Raw genomic sequence first — 18151 nt, forward strand, 5'->3', positions numbered from 1 at the left:
TCTTGGGACACCATTGAGAGCCAGAGCTGAAATAGTGCGCGTTCAGATTTCCATAGAACAGTGACTGTAGTAAAATATAACTGTATAAAAATATAAACAAAAATACAGAATCGAGAGAAAAACATATTGGAATTAGGCCAGGCCTAAACACATTTGATATTCCTTAATCTCAGTTTTGCCAGACCAGTCAAAACGATGTTAATAAAACAAACTCAAAAAGCAACACTAACGTGTAATGCAACTTTCAACTCATAATACATAAAAAAGCTGTTAATAACATACGGACGATGGTTAATAACATACGGACGATGGTGAATGCTAAGTTGCAAGACTTCTGAACTACGCATAATGATGACCAAGAATAAAAGGAGCCATATATGAGACAGAACACGGAACTTTTCACTATAACAAGATGAGAAAAATGTAAAATGGGAAAAAGAGTATTGTTGTAATACAGGAAATTAGCACACACTTAAAACCTAAGTTAACATCACGAGCGTAATAATTATGTAGAATACAACTACTGTCACATGGGGGCACCGGCCATATTGGGTCTCTTCGGACCAAACAATGGTACATTTAACATTAGACCGTGGGAACGCCTCGTATTGATTGGTCATTTTCTCGAACTCACATCACATCAAGACCCTTAAAAACCGGGAGGTGATTAGGATTAGTAGCTGTTTTGCCACAATTGTTGTTGGGACTGCTTAGGTGGTTGGCTTTGGGCGCCGGCAAGGGAAGCATCCCTAGGGTTCTGCTGCTGATGTTCTAGAGAAATCCCACTCTGAGAATGGTAGAAATTATTAGGGTACCCATGCGGTGCAAAATGCTGCTGCGATGGCTGCTGGCTTTGTCGAAATGCACCTGGTTGTTGTTGTTGATTCTGTCCCTGGAAGCTGTAATACGTGCTGGGAGGAACTGACATTGTTCGAGAACCAGGCCCTTGAACCCACATAGGATTGTTCTCATTCTGACATAAGAAATCACAATCAGTAAATTCCTTCCATATAATAAGCCAAAATATAACAAGTCATATGATTATTATTTATTTTCTTTTCCTAACCACCACTGGCCTTGCATCTCCTTGCCAAAAAGAACATGACATAAAGACAACTAAATGAAGCACATGGTCCACATGTCAACCCGTCTGTTTACATTACAATGGCTGCATGGAACTAGTGATGCTAAACTGACTCAACTACTTAGAGAAGAAAGATTAACAGGGAAGACAATCAACTTTAATCAAGCATTTTGGAAGGAAAAAAAAAATCTACCTGCTGAAGTGAAATCATATGATTGTTATCCTTATACTGGGAGTTTATCACGTCATCATATCCAATGGTTGTACTAGTAGGGGCAGCTGATGGATTCAAAGGATAGTTTCCACCAGGAATGCTGGTGGAACTTCCAAAACCATATCCAGATGGTATAGCAGCAGACTGAGGCAAGCTGCTGACAGAAATGCTATTTTTATATTGTGGAAGCACCGCTGCCAGAGATTGGTGGTAGGTGCTATTTCCAGCAAAAGCCTGCTGAAATGCCGATGGCATGTAGGTATAGCTCTGAGGCATGAACGGATAACTTATCATATTAGCAAAAGGTCCCAGCTGTGAGTACGGATGCACAGCAAGGTGTTGAGGAAGTGAAGGTCCAGTGGCAACACCAGCACCAGGCAAAGATTGTTGATTAGGTTGAGCTTGAGGCGTCGAAATGCTGTTTGCCCTTAAAGCCTGCATCTTGACAAAAAAAAATCATCAAAAGACTGAATTCATGTGTTCTCCCTCTCCCTGAACCAATAAAATCAAGACACCAACTTAAAACTAATCTATGTCAATTATAATCATCTTTACTGGACAAGATTTATTAGAGTTAGTTTGGCGTACCCTTAAAAAAAGGGGGTTAAAACTGATATAATTCTACATATACACAAACAATGTTGGTACACATGTATCCATAACCTCCCCTCTAAGAACATTCCTTTGATTCACTTTGCTATTTCGAATACCCGTAACAAAATTTGGGATAAAAGATAATATGATTTTACACAGACACAGACTCTATATTGATACTTCCAAAATTGGTTACTATTTTATAGGCATAGAACAATGTAAGACTTGTCCCTCGTAGATGACTAGCATTTATCAGGCAATTAAACAACATAGTACTGCAAAAATATAGTTGGGTTAAACCGAACAAGAGAAACTTTTTGCCTAGACCACTCTATCCTTCAGCTTTCGTTCGTCATTTCCTCATATCGAGTTTCATTTCCCCTTAAAAAAAAGTTTCATTTCCCCTGGAGGTGCTATCCTGGTAATTCTATTTTAATTATTTTGATTGTATATATGATTTCTCATTTAGTAATAAATCAAACTATTATACCACATTGTGAACACAGATCTTATTAATTAGTTATATTTATAAATGATTTTTAATTATAATATTATAACTGATTTAGTTTATATGTGATTTTGATATTTTATCTCATTTAGTAATAAATCAAACTATTATAACACATTTTGAGCACAGATCTTATTAATTAATTATATTTATAAATGATTTTTAATTATAATATTATAACTGATTTAGTTTATATGTGATATTTGATATTTTATATATGAAACTACATAAACATAGACAAACATTTGATCTTTTTAAAAAAATATATCAGTTAATAAATTATTCATATTTTTTATACATGTATCCAGAACATATCATAACTTATATTCTCCAATAAACGACGCATCCCCGTATCGTATTTGTGCATCATAGGTAACACACATAGAACACCAACACTGAGCTACACAAAATCTAGGGAGAAATTTGCATTCCCTTAGCGGATGTGGTTGTCATTAGTTTTTAGCAATTGTTAACCAGAATTATCGGCGTGTAACTGCAGCCCTTTAATGTACACATGAACTCCATAACATTATTTGGGTAAGAATAGAAAAATACTGCAAGCCGTTATATTAAAACTATTTATAACTCAGCCTCTTTCAATAGCTTGTTAATAGATGAGCTTATATAAGTCAGCAAGAAGTATACCTCTGACATGTTTATCGTGGAACCACCAATTGAAGAAGCCATGTTGCTATATTTTGCAGGCATTGCTTGTGTAACAGGGAAGGGTGAGTATGGGATATCCTCCCTTGGTGTTTGAACCGTTGAAGCCAACAGAGCATTGGGCAAAGAATTTGTATATGCCTATAAAGCAATATAAGTTAGATGTAGATAGTAATATCAACAGATAATATCAACATTTGCAGATAAAAGAAGAAACTAAAGTAATATCCTATGTTATTACCACACGACAGTTGTGATCTCTGCACCATAATATAATGTAATGGGACAAAAGTATTATGTATTATATTAAGGAAAGGGTTTGTATACAGGTTTAATTAGTAAAGCAACTGAGCAGCAAAATTTTAATTAGTAGAAAACCCACATCACCCAATCCAAAAGAATGAAACATCTCGGAGAAAGAAATTTTAACAAATTCTCAATCCAATCATATATATCACATAACCATCCCCTAGCTTATTACGCGGTTTCACATTGGTTCATTCCAGAACTGATTATAATTAATTAAAGATACAAAACAAGACAGTCTTGAAAATTATATTTCTTACAGTAAGCCAGTTTTCTACTATCAAAAAGATTTTTTGCAGAGAATAAACGCCATTTTACTCTCTTAAGAATGGGTAAGTAATATAGCACCAACGATGACCTGGTTTTTAACAAACAGGATCTCCAAACTCTAGTTATATCATTTATGAACCAATTTTAGTTAATTAAAGAGCCAAACTAGACACCAGCTTTAAAATATATATTGTTGCACATCCAAAATCTAACAGATCAATGCATTACCATTACACTGGAGAAGGGAGATAGGTTCTGGATCTGTGAGCTTGCTTGTGAATGAGGATATGCAACTTCTGGTTGTTGGGCATTTTCATATGTAAACTCATGCGAAGATGAAGGAAATGAATATTGATTTTCCTGAGCAGTTTCAGAGGGTTCAGACTTTAAAGCCTCTGGTTGTGAAATGGAAGAATGTTCATAAGTCCTAGCATCCACACCAGTTATGTGGGATATATTGCCATCTGAGGTAGTAGCAATATGCTCATCCCCATAATAGTCGGGATTTCTGCAAGAAAAATTACACATGTGCTTAAGTAACTATGAATGAGACAAGAATATGCAGTAAAGCATCCTATTTTATAACCACATACTTGGCATCTGAGGACCCAATTGCTGAAACATCAGTAGCTCCAGAAGTCTCCTCCAAGTTACTTTGTAAGGGCCTAGATGAATGTGTCCCGGCTCCAGAAACAGTGGCATTTTGTTTTGGTCCAAAACTTCCAAAGCTCAGACTAAAACACTCTGGAGTATGGAGTTGTAGGTGATTTGGAATAAGTACATCAGAATTGTCCTCCTCTGGTTCTGTCCCTTGCTCATCTGTGTGTAAATTTAGCTGCTCTAAGTTTGTAGCCACTGATGAAACATCATTTTCAGCTGAAAGGAATATTTCCAGAAATTAAGACTCAGAGACCACATGTATGTAAGGCACATGTCGAATAATCAAATATCAAATAATAGCATTACAATTTAATGTAATATTTTTTACACAATTAGAAAGCATACACACAGGTACATGGCTATATTAGCAATGCAAGCCTTTTAAACCATTCACACATACGGAGTTAGATAATTAGTAACAGAAATAAACCAATAGAAATAATAATATCACCAGATTGACTCAACAAATGGATGCATGTTTCCTTATGCTATTTCTATAACTTAGATATTTCTGGCAAAAATCTAACATGTTTATTTTTAAAACCAACTACACATGGAACAACCATAAAATAATAATGTACAAACTGATGAATTTCAAAGCGAATTTAATTCACATAATGGTACCATCACTTCAATTACATGATCATTTAAAGCAAATTTTATGGAAAACATGGACAACAATGCAATAAAAAGAAGTATCTGATTCACCTTCGTTGTCATCAAAAGGATGTCGATGAGACTGGTAAGAATTTATGTCCTTGTACAAATTATCATCATATCCAGAAGCAGTTCCTGGATTATCATCAGATATAATTTTAGCAGGTATAGAAGCAGATCCAACATCAACAGGATTCTCATCCTCAACAGAACTGTCTTCAGCTACAAATTCATTTCCGTGGTTCTGCAGTTGTCTATTAGCTTCACCCAAGTTAGATGTATTTGTATAATACTCAGAATTTGGATGGGCATCAACAACAACTGTTGGTGGGTGCTCAACAGAAGGCCATTCATCACTCTGTTGAACATTGGGGTCAATAGAAGGCCATTCATCACTCTGTTGAACATTGGGTTCAATAGAAGGCCATTCATTATTTGCTTCAGTAACATTCAAGTTGTGATGCGAGGCTGCTGGAGTTGAAAAAGCATTCTGATGATTCCCACTGTGGACAGAAGATTTAGGCACGGATGCCTTGGCCTGTGGCCTACCCATCTTGACAATGTCAGCCATTGACACTTGACCTGGGCTCGCCGACCATGCAGATTGCAATCCACCATGATGTGATGATGAAGACAGTCCGTCATGGACACCAACAGAATCACTGCAACAGAATTGAATAATGGTGAAACAGCCATCTTGGCCTTCATATCAATACTGTTTAGTCTTCAATTACTTTATAATACTTCTACATATGGAAGAGGGATGTGATCATTTTTTACATCTCATTTATCTTCAGGGGACCAAAATGGGCATTTATTGATTTATAAAACTGATGCCATAGCGAGATACATTGGAACCATAACTAATCCACAGAATTAATCAGCACAGAGTGAACCAGCTGTTTTAGATAAGAATAAAAGTGAATCTATATTGAAATTAAGTTTTCAAAAAGAGGATACTTTGACAGCCAACTTGCTTTTGGGATAAATTGGAGGAACCCTTTTCAATAGCATCGGATTTTCAAGCCATATAGAAACGGCTAGATTTAGTTTCACTTTATAGCATCAAGAACTTAATTCCAAACACATCATAACCACAAGAATTTAGTTTTTATCCACTCCAACCATGTACAGTTATTTTAGTATAAATATGAAGAAAAAGATAAATACCTCCAAGATGGTGGCTGCCTGTTTACATTATTGTCCATCACACTAGATGCATAAGACGTGGAGGAGCCTCCATAAGCAGGCGTTCCATTTTCTTTCTTAAACACGGGTTTACTCTGCTGGACACCATAGTCTGATTTCCAAAAACAACGGCGAAAATTAAAATAATAATAGCAATAGCAACAACATTTACAAAGTCATCAAATCGTTTCTTGGTCATGAATGATATTATTTCTTAAAACATCAACATAAAATTTAGAAATCTCTGAAAGTGTAAGACTTTTTTACACTAAAGTGGATACAGTTATCAACTTATACAGTAAAAAAAACACAAATTAAGAAATATACCAAAAATAGAAACAAACATCATCCAGATTCGAAATACATACCATTGTTACTGAATTGGTTCGAACTTGCACCACCGCCACCACGGCCAGCATATCGGTCACTACCAGTCCTACCACCACCGCCGCCGCGACTCGGTATATTATAATTACTCCCACGTGACCTTGGTTCTGTTGTATCCTTACCCTAAACAAATACAAAAAAAAAACATGTAACTAACTCTTCACAATACATAATAATAAAAATAATAAAAAGTTAAAAGAACAAGAACAAGTAAAAAAAAAAAAACCTCTTTTTTCTTTTCTCGTTTGCTCTTAACCTCATGAAAAGGATCTACAAGAAGAAAAAGAGTAAATTGTTAGATTAATTAAAGAAATTGAAAAACCCTGACTAGTTAGTGATGAGAGAGAAAGGGAGAGAGAGAAACCTTGAGAAAGAAGACGACTAACAGCTTCGTTAGGGTCCATGTTACAGTCTTTGAGAGTGGCATAGATCTCGTTATCAGGTATATTCGAAACTATCTCTTTCAAGCTTTGTACCATTTTCCGACTCGCCGCCGGTATACCCGACAACGATGATGATGTACCTTTCTGTCCCCCTACTTTGCCGCTCATCCTTACTCCGATCCCCTCGAGTTAGGGTTCAGCCGCACTCCGATCACAATACTTATCTCTACTTTCTCTCTCTAACTTTCTCTCTCTTCTCTCTAACTCGATTTGCAGCATAAACCAAAAAAGAAACAATCGTAACTCCCTCTTCGTGTTTTCTATCTCTCTCTCTCTCGGTTTTATTTTATATAATTCTTAATTAATTAATTAATACTAATTTATTTATTAAAATCTTCATGAGTCATCAAACTTAATCATTCATAAATTTCTTTCTCTCTCCTTTTTGATAGCTATGTTATATGTGTTGTGTTGTCCAGTGTTTATCTCTTTATTTATCTTTTTATAGAGGTTAAGTCTAAGTCTATTTAAATCCAGTAATAAAAAAAAAAAAAATTGATAGAAAGGGAAAATAAAAAGTGATTTAATCCGACACAAGTTAAGTTCACCGAATCTAACTGAAGGTACTTTCTGCTTACATTTTTATTCAAAAAAAGAAAGTACAACTACTAAAAGTCGGTTAGATTCAAGGTCAAATTGGGTAACCTCAAAAAACCAATTAATGGCCATATTTTTTATTGCAAAAATTAAAATGGCTCATCCAAAAAAATCGAGACATAACAAAAACCCTATAAATTGTTAGAATTTAGAAATATAACAACGTTTCTATCATATTTTTAAAATGGGGAATGCTAAAAGAACAATTTGTATTTTCACGATAAAATTTCTTTTAATTGAATCCTTAAACAATGTCTTTAGGATACTCGTTAGCAAAACCATTTTCAAATAGTACAAAAAGACAAAATCATGAATAGAAGTTTCTCTTTTCGTCGGCCTGCCACAATGCGGTACCTACTTTATCTTTACTTAATCACATAAACATGGTGCCTTCGGTCGTTTGTAGCCGTTGCGGCCTCCAAAATAAAACCTTTGTTCGCTGTATTAAGGATTGTATGTTGTCTATAAATATGTAGCAGCAGCTAGGTTTCATCAGTGCTGATTTTTTCGCTATTACAATCACGCGTGATTGGCTCAAAGGTGGGTCCATGGGTCCTAAATCCCTCATTTTCTCAATTGGAGTTTGGTGGTATTTGCGCCATAGAAATTCTATGTGTTTAAGCAACGACACTTGGCCTTTACGACAACTTGCTGCCAACATATATAACTCGGTTGAGGTAATTAAATCCAGCTTTTGAACCACTGTCTTGTTGCACCAGTTGATCGTTTGGTTAAATGGAACAACGATAATCACACTTGTGCTATTCTTAACGTGGATGGTAGTTGTCACGGCTCTCCCATCAGATCAGGGTTTGAAGAAATTTTAAGAAACAATGTTGGCTTCTTCTTGTCTGCCTTTTCAGGTTTCATTCCGGGCTCATATGATATTATTCTTGCTGAACTTTCTGCTATTTACCATGGATTGATTATAGCTAAAGATTTGGGGTTTGTGGAGTTAGTTTGCTACTTGGATTCTCTTGTTTGTATTAATATATCATGAACGGACGCAAAGAGAAATATCACGTCTATACGGTTCTTATACAAGACATAAAAGAACTACTTCATCAAATTAATGTCACAATTTGTCACACTCTCAAAGAATGGAACCAATACGCCGACTTTTTGTAAATATACGAGTTTCTTCGGATGTTGATCTCCTCATTCATGCTTCTCCCCCAGCTGGGCTGCTCAGCCTTCTTGGAAGTGACGCTAATGGAACCTTCTTTTTAGAGATTAGCTAGCTTCTGATAGACTTTTTCTTTTCTTGTTGTCTCATTTTTCATTGTAACCAAAAAAAAGAATAATATCAAATGTTTATTCGAAATAAGTCAAATGTATTAGCTTCACAAAACACATTTGAAGTAGTGATATTTATTGTTGAAGCATTTAAAACGAATTTCACATCAACCTTAGAGTCGTAATCAATATAAATATGCAAGCTTCATAGTAATTGTGTGCACGCATCATGATAACAAGGAAAACTAAACAATAATTTTCTTGTTATGGTCTTAAGACCACACCTCCACAAGTTAAATTCTCATGATTAGTCACATCCTCATCACCATTTAGGTTTAAACGGAGAAGATAGGGAGACTTGTATCAAATAGACAAGGAAGCGTTACTCCACAATTCAATAGGTGAAAGAAGGGTTCTAATGGTTAAAGATGTCAAGATCACCATTATCACATGCCTCAAACCCACTGTAAGGCAACCAATTTTTTTTTACAATTCCAGGTACATTTTCTTACCATTATCACATCTTTTATATTGTTCATTCTATATCACATCTTAATCCATCTCAATAGCATGTCCCGACCACTAAACATACAATTAGGTGAGTTAAGAATATTTAAACTTCAATTGAACACCTCGTAAAACCTCTTGCTTAATGAAACAAGTTGTGTTACATTTTTTATTTGATGGAACAATGCCTCCTGTCTTCTTAAAAGAATTTGTATTATTACTCTCCTTTTCAAAATTAAATAAACGCACAAAGAAATATAGTAGCGTATGAGTGCAAATAACAAAAGAACAAAAAAGAATCTACGAAAATATGGTTGTTGAACCAATCAAGTGTGTGTTGGTTTTTAATAGTCACAGACTCACAGCAGTCAAACATCAATCATAGAATAATGGATATAATTGTTTTTTTAATTAAAAAAAATCATACAATACAATTATACGATTATATTATATCCATTATAAAAGTGAAACAGGAATCTACGATCCTAAAAAAATATAATGATATATTCTACGATTAATAGCCCCTCAAAAAAACAAATGATTGACAGTAAAAAAAAAAAACTGATACTTCATGCATCCAAGGCTGTTTTTCCCTACTTCGACCTCTATTCATTTTTCTTGACAGGGACCTCTATCCAATTTCAGGTAGGAAGTTTTGAGAAGTATGTTTATATTTTTTGAGAAGCAATTTTGAGTCATATATTTTGATCACTGATATGATCTGTCTCTTTTATGATAATGAGTCAGGGAAAGTGAGCATGTTATCTGTATTAAGATTTTTGCTATGGATCAAGATTAATTTCCTTCTATATATATTTATATTTATAGTACCGAAATTATTCTTGTTGTGAATCGAATGTTTTGAAAACTAATCTACAACAACAATGTTTTATCCAACAAGTGAGATCGGATAAATAGATTAAATTACGACATAATATTCGACCATAAACCATATTTAGATCTATCTCATTAACCTCTAAATTTCTAATAGCTTCTCTTGTAATTTTTATAATCATTCTTCTACCTCTTCTGGTATTCCTCATTTTAAAACTTGTTTACTCTAGCCAACAAATATTCAAGTGTAATATGAACCTCTAGAACAAATGCTATGATATAAGTGAAAACTCAACAGAAATTTAAATGTTACTGCATAGTTTACTCAGGCACATCTTTTTAATGACAAATATTAGTAATCAGGTGTAAGATTAATTTACTTTTTTGTTCAGGTTTAAACCTAATATCTCTAGCTCCTTGTCCCTTAGCTCATATCAGTTGAGCTACCCAACCATTTTATGTTAGGATGTTTGCAATTAACTAGGAATTAGGTTAGTTTGTTAAATTTCCATATGCTCTATGTATACAGCATTGTATACTCAATTCAATCAATTTTTTCTACATGATTTCTTATGAATTTAACTTCCAATCTTCAAGCTCTCAAGCCTCCTTTCCTTTCTTTCTATATTTTCTGATATATGCACAAAACACAGATACAATACAATAAATTTTAATAGTAAATACTAATTATTTTTTTTGAAGAAAATAGTAAATACTAATAATCATCCAATCAACAACACATGAAATAAAGAAATAAATAACAGATTATACTGCCTAATGCTTCAAATTGAACCACCATTATACAATACCAAATCATTCCAACATACACCATATATAAGAGAAGACTATGCTTCTAAGTCTTACATCACATAAGTTCACCGGAGACAAATCACCTCATGGCCTGTTCAGGCGTGAGTCTCATATGCAGACTTTACGTAGCTCAAAAAAATTATTTTGTTGAATTAAAAGTTACTTTAACATAGGACATGGATTTAGAAAAGAAAAAAAAATTCAGTGTAAATGTGTGTTAGTCTTTTATCGCCACAATTATTTTCATTCCTCAGGGACATGGATTTGGAAACCTTGAATGAACCTTGTTAATTTCTTCAATAACTTCAGATGTAAGCTTGATCTTGCATGCATTTAGAACTTCCCGGAGCTGCCATGATTTGGTAGCCCCAAAAACAACACCAGCAACAAGAGGGTGTTGCAGAACAAAAGCTGCTCAAAACACAGAACAGCAGCAAAGAAAATAAGGATATAATAAAACAGGAAATCTGATATACAAAAGCTAAATAAACTATTGACCAGCAGCAGCTAAAGGACAAACTCAGCAGCGCATGGACACAAATGTAAAATCCTGAGCTAATAGCAAATTAAAAAAAAAAACGCTAAAAGTGCTCCAATTGAACTCATGTAACAACAAATGACCTACGATAATAACGCAGTCCTTCAGCAATGCTGATACTACTAGATTAGTCAAGTATTGATTATCTATAAACTTAACGAATATAAGGCCTAAACAAACAATGCAAGTGCAAACTTTGCAGATAACCGAGCTACAAAATAATCACACGACAAATACCCATCCAAATTCAATCAAAAGAGGGAGGGGCATTCAAACCTATAGCGAGCGATACAGGATGAAGACCGTATGTTTTTGCTATATCAAGGTATTCCTGCAAAATGGAAAAGATGTGATAGGGGTATTCACATTAAAATAACAACTTGGAACACAAGATTCTATTAGTTTCTTCTCTAAACATTTCATCTATGAAAGATCAACATACAATAAACAAAAGACATAAAAAAGATTTAAGATATTCTTAAGCTAGCATAAACTAAGACACATCCAAACATTTGCCATCAAGAGTGCACAAAATTTCTCACTCAAATTTCACATGTAGGTGAATGCTACCCCACTATTGTACATTTTCAAGATTTCAACATCAGATACAATGGTCTCTATTAGTCAAAAGTAAACAATTTTCCACATTCAAATCAAATCAGATTATTTAAATCAACTAATAATCAAGCCAAATTGCAATCAATATGATAACCAAAACATGCAAAAAAGATTGTGTTAAAAGCTCAGCAACACATGACATTTACTTTCCAACAAAACCATATCAATTCTTGAGTGGAAGCAATGAACAATGTTAACTATCAATGGTTACAACAGTACAGGGAAAAAAAATTATCAATGCTAACTATAAATGGGTTACAAATACAAAAACAAACCCTATCTAATTTTTTCCTCTAATTTTGCACCAGTTCTTCTTTCACTAATGAGTTCAACCCAACGAGTGTATACCCACAAAATACTAACACCAATAGCTGAAATAACCACCACAGCCCAAGAAACCCAAATCCACGTAGGCACAAGCCCATAAGCAAGCCCGCTAGCATAGAACAAAACCATTCTAAACACAAAGTATGGGCCCACAAATCCCCTCACAATAGAATACAACACGTAAAACGGCGGCGACAGAACATCGTAAACCCTAGCGGCGAAGCGATTTTCCTTCCGGCAAGCACCGGTGAGCGTCCATGTATTCTGACAAGCGCTGGTGACTTCAGCGAGAACAAGCAAAACGACGACGGAGAAAGCGCCATGAGAAACGACGTGACGGCACGTGACGATAACGAAAAGCGTGGCTAAATGATGAGCGATGAAGAGAACGTCGCTTGGGAAGAAAACGACGTAGTGTAATAGATCGGTTACGAAGTAAGCGATGCTGTAATCAAGAACGGTTTTCTGGAAAGCGGTGTTGAGGGAAGCGAAGCCGCTGTTGGGGTCGGAGAAGATGGAGATGGCGCCGAAGATTGCGGCGGGTGTGCCGTGAAAGAGGGAGATTAAACAGCTGGAGAATTCGGATCGGATTTTAGGGTTTTTGTTACGGAAGAGAATGGAGTAACCGATTAGGTAAATTGAAAGGAAGAAGAAGAAAAATGGGAAAACTAACCAATCTTGGTGGAAGAAGAATAGCATTCCCATTTTTCGTGTGTTGGGTTTGGGAATGTGATTGAGAAAGTTTATGGATGAAAAAGGGTTTTTTGGGAAATGATGGAATATTCTCGATTTTTTATTCTGATTTTTGTGTTTGTGTGAGGGTTTGGGTGGGTGAGTGAGTGAGTGGTTGTTATGAATTTCAGCTGAAATTATTTGCGTCTAGTTTTGGCCTTTTTGTTAGATTTATGAGAAATATAAGTTGGGTTATTTTTTATTTTATTTTATTTTTGAATTTGGGAAAGAGGGAAATATGTTTGGGTGAGGAATTTTTGAGATTGAATGGTGGAGTGTGTTTTGGTGAGAATAAAGTCAGGGTTGGTGGATGGTGAGGAAAAAAAGTGAGGAATTGCTTATATTAAATGGAATATAACTAATTTTATTCTTTGTATTGCAACATATATAACAATTTTAAGAGGAGCATAACCGAGTCTAGAGAAATGTATTAGATTTCCACAATATGACGTATCAATGTTCAAATTTCAGTTGAGAAAGACGTCTTATATTTAATATTCGATACGTCTCACACATAATTATCACGGGTAGAAGGAACTATAAAAAAAAATAGTTTTGATAGTAACACTACTCTTTTATTGAGTGGAAATTTTGTGCCATACCACTTCTAGTCACGAGGATTGTTATTTAAACAATCAATTTGGTTGACAACTTATTTGACAACCATCATTTACAAAGAAAAAGTAGATACTTGCACGGAAACCAAAGCAATAAAGAGATAAAGTAAAAAATAATGTGAGTATGAGATAGAAAGTTGTCACAAAAGTTGTCACCAAATGGATGTTCAAATATCATTTCTCTCTAGTCACCGGTCCGTGTATGAGGCATTTTACAGTGAAAAACTAGTCAGGCCAAATTTCAATATGATAATCAAAACTTAGCAACACGTGACATTACATACCAATAAGCTATAATCAAAATATTATCATCAACAATGTTTTGGAAATTCTACTTACCCTAGCAGCTGCTTGTATAGCTTTATTGGACAAGTTGTATCTGGATTCTCCTTCTGAATACTTTCCTGTGATGGCGTATTTAGATAAATTTAGATCTACTAGGAACATAGTAGTGTTCTATATTTTCTCCTTTTATGCTGGGAGGGGGTGAAAACACATAAAAGCAAAGTATGTTACAGTGTGTCAACAAACCTTTGAAAAGATTTAATCGAGCATCTGCTGGACCATTACCAGGGGAAAAATATTTCCCTGAAAGAATACCCATTGCTAGAGGACTGTAGGCCAACAGGCTAATACTGAAAAAGAGAAATCAATCAATAATCCAAGAATGATGCTTTCACTGAAGACACAGGAAAATTATTTTGTTCTTGAGAATCATATTTCAAATGCACTTAAAAGTCATAATGGAATTTTCATGCACTATGCTTTCATTGTTCATGCATCCAAAGAAAACAGATTTCACCACTCTGCAGAATAATATAAATCTGATAGCAAATTCAATCTTTAATGCCTCAATAATGTCTCCAAGAATAACCCACGGCATTTCATATTAATCAGCGTACTAACCACTCATAATATACTTTTACATGATATAGGCATCTAATTAGATGCCTAAAAACTTTTAATTAAAGATCGCATCGTTCCTTAACTCCAAATAGACCAAATACAAGCCATCCAAAACAGTACTAGCCTCTCCGACTGAAACATATTTCTCCTCCAAAGCCACTCCTTCCCCCCAACCTCAACACCACCGTTCACCATTTCGGCAACTGTAATCTGTTTGTTAAGAGCAAAACCATACAACCTACTAAACCTCTCCCACAACTACCTTATTCTGGCAAACCAGTTAACCTAAGTATCTATACACTAGATTGAACCCCGTTTTGGACTACCTATATCGCTGCCATCAAGCACTCCATACTTTTTTTTATCGAACCACAAACCATTTCTATCCGCCCTCCATCTATCCCTCGCTAAATACACCGCCTTATCCCATTTGATCCAATGAACTTTTTTAGCCTCCTTACTGTCCCAAGTAATATTTTAATAATTGTTGTGAACCAATTACGCCAAAAGCTTAAGTTGTTGGTTGAAATCATAGAAATTTGGTATCTAAATGTCCCTTCATGGACAAAGAACCGGTACACCCTATCTTATGCTGAAAGTCAAATCATATTTAGAAGAATGGAGGCGAAAATGATCAAAGTGTCGACCACTTGGCATATGTTTGGGTAGGCATTTGCAAACTTGATGTTAGATGATCTTCATTTTGCAAAGTTGATTTTGGTTAAAATTAAGTGTGATATAAATTGATTTGTATTTGGAAATCGTTATCTCAAACGAAAACTTATAATAGATCTTAATATGAAATTCTCAACTTACCACAAAAGCTACAATTTTTCACTTCTAGTCAGATCAGATGTGTTTTAGAAGCAAAATTGATTTTAATAATGCATTGGATTTAGAATCAAAGATGATAGTTTATAACAAAATCTTGTTTACCTTTCCTGATGACAGCACTCAGCCATTGCAGAATCAAAAGTCCTACATAGCAAGCTATATGAATTCTGTCACTAAACAGAAGAAAATTAATGCCTGAAGCAAACATTCACAAAGACAATTGCAGGAGTCGAAATGGCAGTAAGTGAAAAAACCTGCAAAGAAACTATCTTTGGGTAGGAAGAATTTTTTTCTGCAACCTGAATAAACTTCATCAAGCCATATGGTGTTTCATTACTAAGACCAATGTATCTGATCTGCAAAGATATTTTCATACTCTTGGTTCAGGAATCAAATAATCATATTATTTATAGGTCGATGATTGAAACTATTTAACAGTACTGTACCTTCCCGTCATTCACTGCTCTGCTAAGAGCTTCAAGTTGTTCATCTATACTAATTGAAGAGTATTGTTGGACTGGATCATATTCGGTTTCTCCAAACATTGGAACATACCTACAAGGATCATTAAGAGGACAAAAGTTAGAAAGCTGGCAAACATGCAATATAAAAAATATGAAAATATGAAAATGGTACAAACCGATCAGGCCAATGAATTTGATAAAGATCAATATAATCCAATTGCATCCGCAGCAAACTGCATAAATAAATTGAATAAGCAAAGCTATTATGAGTATTGAATTCTACTAGCTAGAAGATGTAATGTAAGCGTGAATTGGAGGAGTAAGTAACCTGTTATCTATAGCTTGACTAATATTGGTGGCATCCAAAGATTTAGGACCCCCTCTAATCCAAGTCATCTGCCCAGATGGTCCAGCAACCTGTCCATAGTAGTACTGTGATTAACTTCAATGCTCCAAGAATAATAATTTGGTTTAAACAAGACTTAACTGAAAAATGCAACATGGATCGAAATAAAATTAACAATAAGCTAGAAGGTAGTAGTGATAAATATCCATGTAAACATCAACTGGAATCTACTATTAGTCCCAAATGGAAGTGTTACATCACAAGGAAAATCTTATCCAATATTGAGTGAATCACCAATTTAATCCGTGACTTTGTAAGGGCCAAACAGTACAGTCCTGAAATTAATGAAATTTCAAAATGAACCCTTAAAATTGAAAATCCCGAGTGGCACAGTTCTCTTGTGACAGTTTTTGAGGCTAAATTGAACAATCCAAAATAAATATGTGGTGGGGATTTACAACTTCAGGGATGACTAAGGGACAAAATTGATATAGCTAATGAATTCAATAAGGCAAAACAAGGAGTAACTTATAATCTGTTGGAACATCGACCTTTTTCAAAAGAAAAGATATAGCTAATGAATTCAATAAGGCAAAACAAGGAGTAACTTATAATCTGTTGGAACATCGACCTTTTTCAAAAGAAAACAGATTAGATACCCAAAAAACGCAAACAGAGAACACACTGGATTTGATCATGAAGTTCGGTCAATTTTGCATACATCTCCAACCGTATAATGGTTGCAGTGCCTCTCTATTATTCAAACTTAGGGTTGCATATTACAATGCTACAGGAATTTATGTTGTGGTAAATTTGCTCTATTTTACAAGTTCATTTCCCTAATTGAAGGATTAGTCACACCTTCTTAGTCTGCTCTATAAGCATAATTTCACTTTTGGTTGTTATTTGTTTTGGTGAGGTGTCATTTGTGAGTGAAAGAATTCTAGAATATTCCAATAAACCACACTTTGTAACTGCCTGAGCTATATAGCTTGGCAAACCATCATGAATGAAGGTAACTCATATTTCACAAAATTTATCCTTTTCTATATTAAAATTCTCTCTAGCATTTCTACATTTATTCTTAAGCACCAGAACTTACTTATTCAATCCTCAAGTCCCCTGTATTTGAGTACGCAATTTCTCGGTTAGTCCCTGAAAATCCACTTTCCTATCTCATATTACTTGTATTTAAATACCTGGTTGGACTCGAGTAACCAACCTGTCCACTTATGAATAAAATATGTGCTATACTCAACATAATCCCTTTAGACTAACTAACTAGTTAAAAGAGATAGTAGTAGTTTGATGGAAAGAAAACCTTAGTTGCAATAACAAGACGGTCCCTGGGGATATTCCGGTGTTTAATCCAACGGCCAAGATACTCCTCACTCAATCCCCAAGTCTGAGCACGTTGAGGCACTGGATACCTACATAACACAACACAAAAAGAAGATGAAGAATTGATAAATAAATAAATTAAAACAATAAAAAAAGGGAAGGTAGTGCAACTGCATTGTTATTATCAGTTACTACATTTCAGCGGAGTCAAAGAAGTTGATTCCAGCTTGGTATGCTTCATCGAGAAGCTGAAATGACTGAGACAACGTGTTCTGTTCCCCAAATGTCATGGTTCCCAAACACAGCCTTGAAACATTGAGATTAGGAGCAAGGTTGAAGACAGGAACTCCTCCTCCACCTGACATCATCAATTCAACTCTCTCTATACTTCTTCTTTTTGAGTAAGTGCAGTAATGAGATGAATGAGAGGCTATGGTTAAAATGTCTACGAATTAGATTTAGCCACGTAA

General features: G+C 34.9%; 2 protein-coding genes across 6 annotated transcripts; both read right to left on the reverse strand.

Annotated features, from left to right (window-relative positions):
* Window positions 1-378: 378 nt before the first annotated feature.
* LOC146933484 (Serine/Threonine-kinase, putative (DUF1296)) lies at window positions 379-7234 on the reverse strand. Of its 4 annotated transcripts, none has more exons than XR_015007480.1 (10): window positions 6896-7234; window positions 6758-6801; window positions 6513-6654; window positions 6127-6256; window positions 5008-5618; window positions 4233-4515; window positions 3868-4147; window positions 3046-3204; window positions 1130-1733; window positions 379-1071 (listed from the first exon to the last, which is right to left on the reverse strand). XR_015007480.1 is itself a non-coding variant. In XM_085705268.1 (10 exons), the coding sequence occupies exons 1-10, from the start codon at window positions 7080-7082 to the stop codon at window positions 674-676; spliced, it is 2592 nt and encodes an 863-aa protein (XP_085561394.1). In that variant the 5' UTR covers window positions 7083-7234; the 3' UTR covers window positions 379-673. The 4 variants fall into 4 exon arrangements, 2 of the variants coding, with proteins under 2 accessions (XP_085561394.1, XP_085561393.1); XR_015007479.1 differs by having other exon boundaries at window positions 1130-1739; XM_085705268.1 differs by having other exon boundaries at window positions 379-973; window positions 1278-1733.
* A 3660-nt stretch (window positions 7235-10894) lies between these two features.
* LOC146933485 (DNA-binding storekeeper) lies at window positions 10895-18132 on the reverse strand. 2 transcript variants are annotated; one of them, XM_085705270.1, is made up of 11 exons: window positions 17877-18132; window positions 17662-17770; window positions 16323-16411; window positions 16171-16227; window positions 15977-16085; window positions 15785-15886; window positions 15633-15697; window positions 14322-14425; window positions 14130-14194; window positions 11773-11827; window positions 10895-11369 (listed from the first exon to the last, which is right to left on the reverse strand). In XM_085705270.1, the coding sequence occupies exons 1-11, from the start codon at window positions 18047-18049 to the stop codon at window positions 11209-11211; spliced, it is 1089 nt and encodes a 362-aa protein (XP_085561396.1). In that variant the 5' UTR covers window positions 18050-18132; the 3' UTR covers window positions 10895-11208. The 2 variants fall into 2 exon arrangements, with proteins under 2 accessions (XP_085561396.1, XP_085561397.1); XM_085705271.1 differs by lacking the exons at window positions 14130-14194; window positions 14322-14425; window positions 15633-15697; ... (4 more) ...; window positions 17662-17770; window positions 17877-18132 and adding an exon at window positions 12418-13281.
* Between the last annotated feature and the right edge of the window lie 19 nt (window positions 18133-18151).

The sequence above is a fragment of the Medicago sativa genome, chromosome 4 (genome assembly GCF_051527215.1).
Source record: "Medicago sativa cultivar Bolivia chromosome 4, Bolivia_mono, whole genome shotgun sequence".
Lineage (NCBI taxonomy): Eukaryota > Viridiplantae > Streptophyta > Magnoliopsida > Fabales > Fabaceae > Medicago > Medicago sativa.

Coding starts and splice junctions, on each gene's coding strand:
- LOC146933484 (XM_085705267.1), bottom strand. CDS start 7,082: ATGAGCGGCAAAGTAGGGGGACAGAAAGGTACATCATCATCGTTGTCG. Junction 4,148..4,232: donor ATTGGGTCCTCAGATGCCAA/GTATGTGGTTAT, acceptor TTTTTCTTGCAG/AAATCCCGACTATTATGGGG. Junction 3,205..3,867: donor CTCCCTTCTCCAGTGTAATG/GTAATGCATTGA, acceptor ATTGCTTTATAG/GCATATACAAATTCTTTGCC.
- LOC146933485 (XM_085705270.1), bottom strand. CDS start 18,049: ATGATGTCAGGTGGAGGAGGAGTTCCTGTCTTCAACCTTGCTCCTAAT. Junction 16,412..17,661: donor GTCTTGTTATTGCAACTAAG/GTTTTCTTTCCA, acceptor TACTATGGACAG/GTTGCTGGACCATCTGGGCA. Junction 14,426..15,632: donor GAGTGCTGTCATCAGGAAAG/GTAAACAAGATT, acceptor TCTCTTTTTCAG/TATTAGCCTGTTGGCCTACA.